The following is a 10560-nucleotide window of genomic DNA, read 5'->3' on the forward strand; positions in this document are numbered from 1 at the left end:
CAGTAATTTTGGCTAAAGCCCGAGAGGATTACTTTGAGGGAGGAAATTCAAGTCAAGCTGTTGCAGCAGTAATGACTCACGACAGTCTCGCCGCCCACATAGCAGGACTGGAAGAGTGTTTTTACAAAAACCCCAGATCCTTATTATAGTCATAAAAAAATATGATAAATATGTCTGACTGCATTCACGGCTGATTCCCAACAAGTGGAGATGTTCTGAGATGAGATCCAGGTTCCACGTAATAAGTCACTTAACAAAGGCGGTGTATTTATTGCTGCTGAAAGGTTAACCGAACAATCGCAGCTTTTAGCCTGCAAAGTGGCCTCACAGCGACGTCTGTGACCGCAGGAAAGGTCGGCTCAGATTGTTCTATTGTAACCGCCCGAAGTTTTCTGAATAGAGGCAGAGCTCCTTCGCTAATTGCTGCATTACGCCTCACTCCTTCTGTTACGTAACACTTTTGTGTTTGTTTGTTTGACTCAAAGCGACTATAATAGTTCACTTACTCTGTTCAAATACTTGAAAAGAGCTGCTTTTATTTAGGCTCCTCTCTACGTTGCCCTGGAGACAAGTGAGCGTTGAACATGATGGCTGCAGAGATTTTGCCTCGTACCTCCCTCCCTGCTTTGCACCGCACTGTGGTTTGTTGTTATGCAGCCTGGTAAAGTGACCCTGTGACTGTGCGCTCGGTGTGGGAGGATGCGTTTGCTAAGCTGCGTCTCATTATAAACACCTATCTGTGGTTTTACTCCAGAAAGCATTCATTCATTTAGGTGTGACTAAACTGATGTTTCTGCCTTTTCTGTAGGGAACCAGAGAGTGTCGGTGAGCAGTCTGCTGGTTTGTCACGGTCTGCTGCTGGTAGGGACCAACCTGGGAGTGACTGTAGCGCTCTCTGTCCCCAGGCTGCAGGGCATCCCTAAAGTAACAGGTAACACTCTAACATCACTGCATGGTGGGTGTATGTGGGCAGCTGTTTGGACCTGTAGTGCACCGACTACAAAAGTTACATTGTGCAACTTTTGTCCTCATTTCTGCTGTGAGACATTAAAGGTGCAGTAATGGACCAACGCTATAGTCCCAAAATGATTCACTCAACCATTCAAGTTACTGAATTCAGGTGTTCCAGTCAATTCAATGGCACAGGTGTATAATCCAGTTTCCTCACCACTAAATGTTCCACAGTCAGCTGTTAGTGGGATTATAACAGAGTGGAAGAGATTGGGAATGCTGCAGACCTCCGAAGTTCATGTGGCCTTCAGATTAGCTCAGGAACAGTGTTTCCATGGTGACCAAGACTTACATCACCAAGCGCAATGAAAGCATCGGATGCAGTGGAGTAAAGCACCGGATTCTAGAGCAGAGGAGACGTTTTTCTCAAAGTGACGAATCACGCTTCTCCATCTGACAATCCAATGGACTAGTCTGTGTTTGAGGGTTGCCAGGGCAACGGTACTAGTCTGATTGCACTGTGCCAAGTGTAAAGTTTGGTGGAGGGGGTTGTTTTTCTAGGAGTGGGGCTCTGCCCCTTTGATCCAGTGAAAGGAACCCTTAATGCTTCAGCATACAAAAACACTTTGGACAACTGCATCCTCCCAACTTTGTGGGAGCAGTTTGGGGATGGCCCCTTCCTGTTCTGACGCGACTGCACACCAGTGCACAAAACGAGGTCCATAAAGACATGGACGATCGAGCTTGGTGTGGATGAACTTGACTGGCCCGCACAGGGTCCTGATAGAACGACTTTGGGATGAATTTGAAATTTTTAAAAATCCCATAAACACTCCCTAACCTTGTGGAAAGCCTTCCTAGAAGAGTTGAAGCTGTTACAGCTACAAAGGTTAGTTTGACATCATATTTAGAACGGGGTGTCACTCAGGTTCATAGTGTACTGTGGAGTGTACCTGCATCTATGATAAACAACATGTCCAGGTTCAAGTCTGAGATTAACTTTGAATGTTCGTGCCCGTTCGTAGGTCGGGGCATGGTGTCCTTACATGCTCACAGCGGACCGGTGAAGTTCCTCACCGCCGCCGCTGCAGTGTGTAACCAGCCGTCAGGCCCACTGCAGCCTGCAGAGTCAAAGGATGTGGAGAGCACCCAGCCTCCATCAGACTCAGCCCCGACTCCCTCGCAGGGACGAGGGGTGTGGCTGGGAGAGGCGGGCTGCACTGCCATGGCTCTCCAGGACTCCGTGTCCTCCTCGTCCTGTGGCTCGCTGGCTCCATCCCAGGGTTCGTTGGAGCACGGTCCTGAGGACGGGGCCCTTTATGATGTGCTCCACGACCCAGCCCATCACCAGAGAGGCCGCCGCTCAAGTAAGGTGGACGTCAGCTCTCTCTTGGTGGTCTCTGGAGGTCTGGGACACCGCAGGGTCAACAAGAAGACCAAGCAGTCTCGCCATGAGGACACCACCTCTACCATCATGATCTGGCAGATCCCCTTACTCAACATGTGACTCCAGCACCAAGGTGGGAGGTTAGCATTAGTGAGCAGCAGGTAATGTCTACATGAAGTATAGAAAACCTTACATGTACCCTTTTGTTTTCCTCAGGTGAATCCAGAAGTGCTGCACACAACAAGGTCTACTGTTAACACTTGACAGAAAATTTGGGATCAATCAAAACAACTAAGTGTCTTATTTAAACCGGAACGGGACAAAGATCCGAAAAACTAGGAGGAAATGACAGCTACCGAAGGTCGTACTGAGGACGGACCTGTAACAGAAACGGTCTCTGTTGCTACCGAGTGTTGGACGTTGCTCTGTAACCTAGCTAACACATTTCAGTGCTCTCCAGTGTTTCAGGTCCAACGTCTGGATCTGCAGTATTTAAATCAGTGTTGAAAAGAAATTAGGAGATAACAAGCGGCGGTCCAGACTGCTTGAAGACGCGCGAGGTATCTGCTGTCACGTGAACGTTTGTTGTAAGGTTAGAGCTGGTGTGTGTGCGTGTGTGTGTGTGTGTGTGTGTGTGTCCTTATGGAAACGATTTCCTCGTGTACCATCTCTGATGCTCAGACTATTATGTTAACAGAGAAAAGGGATTTTTAAAAAGGTAAACTTCAGATGAATAAATGAGTTTGTGAAGGCCTGATGAGGATCCCTGCTGGCCAGGTTTCTGTTCTTAAAGGGAGGAAAGACTTGCTGCCAACACCACAGATTTTCTTCTTTTTGTTTTTTACCCTAATTCACTTTTTTCTGGCATAACAATGTTTTAAGAAAATATATATAAAAGATTTATACTTTTCTCGTGCCTTTTATGTACTTATGTTTATTAACAAATCTATAAACGTTGTTTTATTGAGTAAACTTTTTTCCTTTGAAGTTTAGTGGAGATTTGTCACTTGTTCAGGTTTACAGAGGAGCACACTAACACACAGGCGGTCACATGGTGGTGAAGACGTACAGTGTGCGAGACGACTCGGAGACGATCAGAGGGCCAAAGGGTGTCAGCGTGCCTCTGTGCTCGACTCTAACCTTGCACTGCGCTGTGATTGTGTGCAGCCATCGGTACATGCCGGGACTAGCAATGTGCCTGAGGGGCGGCAGGAACTGAGCCTGATGCAGCTCTTCCGGGATTTCTCCTGCTGCGGAGCAGAGAGGGTCAAGGCACTTTCTCTCATAACGCCCACATCCACCATTGCACAACCAGGTTTCACTATGAGTTCTAACAAAAATAGACATTTGGACATGTTCCCACAATCCTCAGCAGCCCGGCCTGATTGCTAATACTGATCTGAGTTTTCTGGGTAGTATCTTATATGCTGCACCTACAGAATGTTGCATTAACTAGAAGTCAAACACAGATGATCTCATTGTAAGTAACCCAGTTATCAGGCTGTCTGACAGCTCTGCAACGGGAAGTCTTTTGTTTTCCGTCTGACCCTGAGGTTTCCATGGAGACGCTCATTTCATGTGCTTGTATCAGTCCTCGGCGAGGCTTTGTTCTGAAAATATCTGGCATTAAAACTCCCAGCTGAATGCCCTCTAATCTCACAGGGTTGATATTTGTTTGATGCCCTCGCCGTGGCTTCCCTCTATTTTTATATCTGAAGGTCAGTTGTTAAGACATGCAGCCTCCGTGGAGGAGAGGTCACAGACCCACGCTGCTGCTGCTCTGTGAGGCTGTCCTCTTTTAAACAGAAACATGAAATATTATACGGTTTGACTAAAAAGTCCTTTATATATGAGCAAAGATGGGAGATATTCAAAGAATACTGTAAAAGTGCAGTGCTTTAGCGACCAATATAAAAGCCCGTTCAGGAAGAAGTAAATGCTTCTTTCTCCATGTTAAAAGCTTGTAACTGAAACATCTTCAAACACAGTTATCTCTGAGTCTTTTCCTCGCAGTATGAAGCACCTTGAGATCAGTTGTAAACTGTGTTACATAAATGTAATGGGACTGAACTGATCTGACAGAGCTCTGTCATTTTGTATAGATGAGCTCAGAGAGCATGGCTCATTCACCTGCCTGTATAGATTCTGCCACGTGCACACTGCAGGGTTTGAGTGGGAACATAATGAGAAGTCAGGAATTAAGCTGAACATTCAATCGCTGAAATTCATCTTTCTGTTCAGGATTGCAAATGAATAACTAATTTGGCCTCCTAGTCAAAAAATAATGTCACTATTTTTTTCTGCAATAACTATAAAGCAATAATCATGTCCTAGCATTAAAAATATCATTTTGATTAGAGAGCTTGTGCATACTGGTGGATTAGCCCAAACAGAAACATGAAACATGACTTTGGTAATTACCAGTGCTGTTGATGCGGGGCAGATGTGGCATAAACACAGTGTAAGAAATCTGTACTGTTACTGTATCTCATGCAGCGAAAGCCTCCTGGATTTGTTTTCCCATTTTTTGATGTTAGCGGTCATTCCGTTGACAGGGTGGTGAATGCTTTGAATATATTTTCAGTGTTTTAGTTTTAAAGACGCTCAGCTGTGAGCTGCATCTCTGATGTGGAATGATGCCATGCTTTGGCTACCCGGGATGAGCCCAGCCATCCAGGACCTCTACGGGCTTTTTCCTCCATACGTCTTAGTGTGGGGACGTCACGGCTGACCCTCTGCAGGTTGTACCCACTGTCACAAAGTTTTCGCAGATCTCATTATTTCTGTATTATCACATATGAATTATACCGAAGCGGTCTTTTTAGTAGGGGTGTGTGTGTGTGTGTGTGTGTGTGTGTGTGTGTGTGTGTGTGTGTGTAATGCTTATATGAGCTTACAGATGTTACATGCACATGGACTTATATCTGACCCCCCGCGGTCCCCCCTCACACGGATCATGTGCAGGAATGCTGTGTCCAGCGCGCGCACAGCAGATGGAGGCACGCGCCGTTGAGTGTGGGGTTAACGCCGACCGATGAGGGCGTGGTCTGGGTCAATAATAACCACCTCGCTCCTGCCAGCTGTTCCACAAATAAATAAAGACAACAAAAATCAACATCCGGAGTGCTCGTGGAGGTGGGAGCCTATCACTGCGGTCCTCTGCTCCAGCTTGGACGCGCGCATCGGCTCTCCGCACTTTCCACCGGAGGAAATTACACGTCCACGGCTGATCTGAAGGAGGTGTGACTTGAGATGACTGTTTGATCGTCCCCCTGCCTCGCCTCCGCCGCGGAGCTCCGGCACATTTTACAGGATGAGCGGATGAAACGGCAGCCCGGAGTGTCCGGAGGTAGAAATAAAGGTGACCGTGAATCGGAATCGACCGTGAGGTGAACTCGTCCCGGGGAGCTCAGGCTCGCAGCTTCATCGGGACTGTCTTACGTAACTGAGCTTTGTGCAGGGACGAGCAGGGAAAGCGCTGGTGTCGAGCTGTTGATCACAGCCAGAAAACGAAGGTAGGTCGCAGTTTACCGAGAACGCGCAAAAATCCATGCTTTGGTTTCACATTGTGTTGCAATTACACGAAAACGCTTTAAATCCGACTCAGTTCTAATGAATGAGCAGCTGTGGCTCGTTAGAGCGACGTTATCCTTGAAGGAAACGAACAGGAGTTTTCGACACAATTCCAAAAATCAACGTTTTCCTTCCTATTAAACATTATTCCATCGGAGTGCCACCATATGCGCATGCGTTCTGCATGTGTACAGATTACCACATAGAGAGGACAGGGTGATTATTGCAGTGGGCAGTTTGCAGAAGCTGCATGTCGGGATTACTTGTGTTTCTTTGTTGAGCTGCAGATGTTACTCAAAGGCTGTGCGTGATGGCAAATCATTACTGGCAGCAAAAAGTCTTTTTCCTTCAAATGTTTTCAAGATATTAGAGAAAGGGCGCCCCTTAGAGAGCGAGAAAGTCTTTGCAGCTTCCAGACGGGTTCTTTTTGTTCTAGTCCACTGGATGTTGGTTAAATTCCCTCTTTGTTTTCTCCAACTGTAGGTGAAGAGAGAGGAATCCCCTCACAGCTTTGTCCGTCCGCTCAGCATGATCAGTGAGGACGCCATCTCCTATCACCAGTGAGTACATTGAGATGACTGAGGGCCACAGGCAGGGAGGAGGGGCTGTCACTGTGGAGGCTGATGCCATTCTCCACACGGCGAACTCGGACTTTATCACGCTTACTGACAAAAACAGGAATTTATGTCCAGGGTTCGTCCAGGGATTCCTGCAAGATGAGCCCGGCTTCAGCCCTCCTCCAGGGTTTGAAAAGGAATACCTGCTGGATGGAAGCCTGATGGAGAATAACCACACTGATAACCAGAAAGGTGGCAGCTCGTACATCTCGAGCGCTGATCGGTTTTACCTTTCAGGTGACAAGGAAAGTCCAGAAGCCCCACCTCACACTGTCTCCAATCACATTGCTGGCATGCGGCAAAACTGTGCAGGTGGCGAAATCCCCAACGGCGCCCGAGCTAAAGTGTCCTACAGTGCAGATTCCTCCATACACCTGCCCAGCCAGGCCCAACAGGAAGCCGATCAGCCGGCTCTAAAATCAATCCTGGCGCACAGGGACGGCAGCCAGGAAGCTGGAAACACACAGCCCCACAGTGAGCCCGACTTAGTCATAGAGGTAGGTGGGCAGACGATCAACGCTCACAGGTCTGTCCTAGCTGAGAAGAGTGACTACTTCAAAGCACGGCTGTCACGCAACATCCTGAAAGTGAAGGGTATCAGTTATAAGACTTTGTCCACGTTGATAGACTATGTTTACACTTCAAACATCAGTGTTAGCAAAGACAATGTAGTCGATGTCATCACGGGGGCTAAAATCCTGCAGATCCCCTGTGCCGTCCAGGCAGCTATGGACTCCATGTCTGAACAAATCACGGCGGAGAACTGCTACGAGATCCTCACCATCGCCAAGAAGCAGCGGCTGAGTGAACTGAAGGAGACCGCCTACGGATTCATGAGCGACAACTTCCTCCAGGTCCTCAAAGACCCCGCCGCGTACGGGCGTTTGACGGGATCCGAGAGGGATCTGATTCTGAAGAAGAGAATGGAGGGGAGGAAGACTCTGATGGTTGCAGAGATAAACGACGTGTTCGACAGAGTTGGGAGCCGGCCGCCGAGTCGCTGTGGCAGCCGGCCACAGAGCCCCTTGTCGGTGGGGTCTTTGGAGGAGAACCATATGATTTACCACTTTAACGAGACAGCAAATGACTGGAGACCTTTGACTGCCATGCCCGAGGACGTAAATACTAAAGGCTGTGGGATCTGCACCATGTATAACTACCTGTTTGTGGCCGGGGGAATAAAGGGCTACGGGGACAAAGGCAAGGTTTCAGACAAGGTCTTCTGTTACAACCCTATAACCAACCGCTGGGCCGAGGTCAGACCTCTGAACCAGGCCCGTGCCCAGCTAAAGCTCCTATCTATGGATGGCTATCTGTATGCCATTGGAGGGGAATGTTTGTTTACGGTGGAAAAGTACGACCCTCGAATGGACCGCTGGACGACAGTAGCCCCCTTGCCCAAGGGAGCCTTTGCAGTGGCCCACGAGGCGACCACCTGCAGTGGAGAAATTTACGTATCGGGCGGCTCTCTTTTCTACCGCCTCCTCAAGTACGACCCTAAGAGAGACGAGTGGCAGGAGTGCCCCTACAACAACAGCAGGAAGAAGTCCACCGACATGGTGGCGCTGAAAAGCTTCATCTACCGCTTTGACGTCAGCCGCGAGCAGGGGATCAATGTCTTCAAGTACAACACCATCGTGAAAATGTGGCACGACTGCATGTCGCAGAGGCTTGGGAGTCACTTACCCTTCAGGTGTGCCGTCATCGGGAACTGCATCTACTGCGTGAACAAAAGCCAGACTCTCCAGTTTGTAGTGGAGGAGGAGAATGCCTACTTTGTTGAGGAGACGCTGAGGGCACCTCTGGAGGCGAAAGGCGTTCTTTTTCCGTTTGTTCTCACTTTGCCCGAAAAGCCTGAAAGAGTTGCGTAGCGTGTGCGTGTGTGTGTGTGTGTGTGTGTGTGTGAGAGAGAGAGAGAATAACACAATAAATGTGTCATAGTAAGCCTGCAATAAGCAGAAGACCTTATGTACACTCTTCAATGTCAGCTTCCTATCTCAGTGTCTCATTGCCTGCTTGCAATCGAATGTGTGTATTTGCATGGCGCAGTAATGCATCTGCAGGGTCGAGCCTTAAAAACAAACCTTTTTTTAATGTTGAACGAATGCAACGATATTAGTTTCTGCAGATAATGACACGATGAAAGTGATTAATTTGTGCGCTAATATTTTGTTTGGTGACTTTTTTGTAGTTTTAGATATTACTGTATTAACTAGCTGACCTGTGACTGGTAACATAAGCGAGTGTTTTATTGATGGAAGCTGGAAGCTGTTCTAGTGCGCTTTATGAACGACACACACAGGTTCTATGCAACGAGTGCTTCTGCTGTAATGCTGTTTGTAGTTATTGTGAGTTGAATCTGGAAGAAGTGTAGTTCTCTTCAAACACCAAGTCTTCGAAACCACCCCAATAAGGTCCCCTGCCACACTAAAGCTAAAGCTTTATATTTATAAATCAGAAATCGAAGCCATTATGATCAAATATGTATAAATTACATGTATCTATTTTGCATATGGTGCATACTTTACATTTAGCCAAAGATAACTACCCCGTCAGGCTCTATTAAAACCAACACACTAACTTTTCTTTTTGTTTTGTTTTTATTTTTTTTAAAGGATTTCACTACTTTTGTCACTACAGGAAAAACCTAAAGCAATAGCATTTCTGCACAGGACACAGGCCTGTGGTTTGCTGCTCACAGGCAGGTTCAGGAAAGTTTAAGGATGCAGGTTACTCCCCGTGCACAAAGACCCTCTGCTACAGGTTTGTATTCACATGCCAGCTGATTACTTTAATTCATGCTTAGCTTTCAGGTCAAAGGTCAGATCTGACACTACATTGCCTTCAGTCAGTCTAGTAAAAAAGATTTCCTGATGATTCTGCACCAACACTAATAAGCCATGTTGTTCTTGCATCTGTGCACGTGAATACACACGCTACTCTTCTTTTGGACATTTTACAGCATTCGTGGTTGCTTCAGTAACACAGTGGGCGTTTTGTACGGAAGCTAGTGCTGATATATTCCTAAAATCGAACTGCGTTTGATAATGTTTGTAGAAGTGTCTCTGAGCAATCAGTGCGACTCAGACAAAAATGGATGTGGTCTTGATATTTGGACGGCTGGAATCTGTAGATTTTGTGAATTTATGTGGGGGGTTTGGTAGTTTTGAATCTGCTGCTGTGATGATCGGTGAATTAATGCAACGCAAGGCAACGGCTTCCTGTTCATGGCATTTGGAGTGGGCTGAGAAACGAGCTGTGGGATAATGTATATCAGAACTAAGTGCTTCAAATAAAATATTTTATGTCTGAAACTGATCTGGTGTTTTGAATATGTTTCTGTGGTGATGGGGAAGGGCGCCAGCCTTCTGGTTAATCTGCCATGGAGCTACACTGCCATCTTGTGGACACTGCTGTAATAGCACTAAATCTATGACCTTTAGAGCAGTGGTGGGGAACAGTTCTGCAGGTTTTAGATAAAACCCTGGTCAACACAAATTGGATTAGTTCATTACCAGGCCTCTGGAGAACTTGAAGATATGTTGAGGAGGTCATTTAACCATTTGAATCAGCTGTGTTGGATCAAGGATGCATCTAAAACCTGCAGGACACCTGTGGAGGTCCCCACGCCGGCCTTACAGGAAACCCTGTGTTATTATTTTAGGCTCATATAAACACCTAAATTTCCATCACCTTCAGATTTCATCATAATTCAGTTATTACTGAACGACCTACAAACTTAATTCTCAATATAACAGGAAGTGTTGAATAAATTTATAACAATTTACCATCTTTTTATATTATTAAACATTATCAAGAGTTATTCCATGTTAATATTGTTATTAAACAAAGTAACAGTGATATGCCTGTTTGTATTCACGAGTATTAAAAAACACTGATGCAGTGTGTGTATAATTTTAATGTCATATAAATAATCTGTGGTCAGGATCCAGTTAAAATTTTCTGACTTGTTTCTAAGAGTCTCCACAGTTTGGTGCTCCTTTACCTGACAACCCGACGATCCTACCCGAG

The 10560-nt window shown here is 46.5% G+C and overlaps 2 protein-coding genes across 6 annotated transcripts in view; both read left to right on the forward strand.

Moving 5' to 3' along the window:
• Nucleotides 1–3248, forward strand: part of arhgef10 (Rho guanine nucleotide exchange factor (GEF) 10) — a 41821-nt gene extending 38573 nt beyond the window's left edge. For all 5 annotated transcript variants that reach the window (XM_040048952.1, XM_040048949.1, XM_040048951.1 and 2 more), the window contains 3 exons: nucleotides 809–931; nucleotides 1977–2471; nucleotides 2555–3248. In XM_040048952.1, coding sequence (XP_039904886.1) covers nucleotides 809–931; nucleotides 1977–2458 — 605 coding nt within the window. In that variant the 3' untranslated portion in view covers nucleotides 2459–2471; nucleotides 2555–3248. The remainder of the gene's footprint in view (nucleotides 1–808; nucleotides 932–1976; nucleotides 2472–2554) is intronic.
• An 869-nt stretch (nucleotides 3249–4117) lies between these two features.
• On the forward strand, nucleotides 4118–9846 carry LOC120744500 (kelch repeat and BTB domain-containing protein 11). Its single transcript, XM_040048956.1, has 2 exons — nucleotides 4118–5853; nucleotides 6395–9846. The coding sequence occupies exon 2, from the start codon at nucleotides 6486–6488 to the stop codon at nucleotides 8397–8399; it is 1914 nt and encodes a 637-aa protein (XP_039904890.1). The 5' UTR covers nucleotides 4118–5853; nucleotides 6395–6485; the 3' UTR covers nucleotides 8400–9846.
• The last annotated feature ends 714 nt before the right edge of the window (nucleotides 9847–10560 follow it).

This window comes from Simochromis diagramma, unplaced genomic scaffold, assembly GCF_900408965.1.
Source record: "Simochromis diagramma unplaced genomic scaffold, fSimDia1.1 OVJJ01000305.1, whole genome shotgun sequence".
Taxonomy (NCBI): Eukaryota; Metazoa; Chordata; class Actinopteri; order Cichliformes; family Cichlidae; genus Simochromis; species Simochromis diagramma.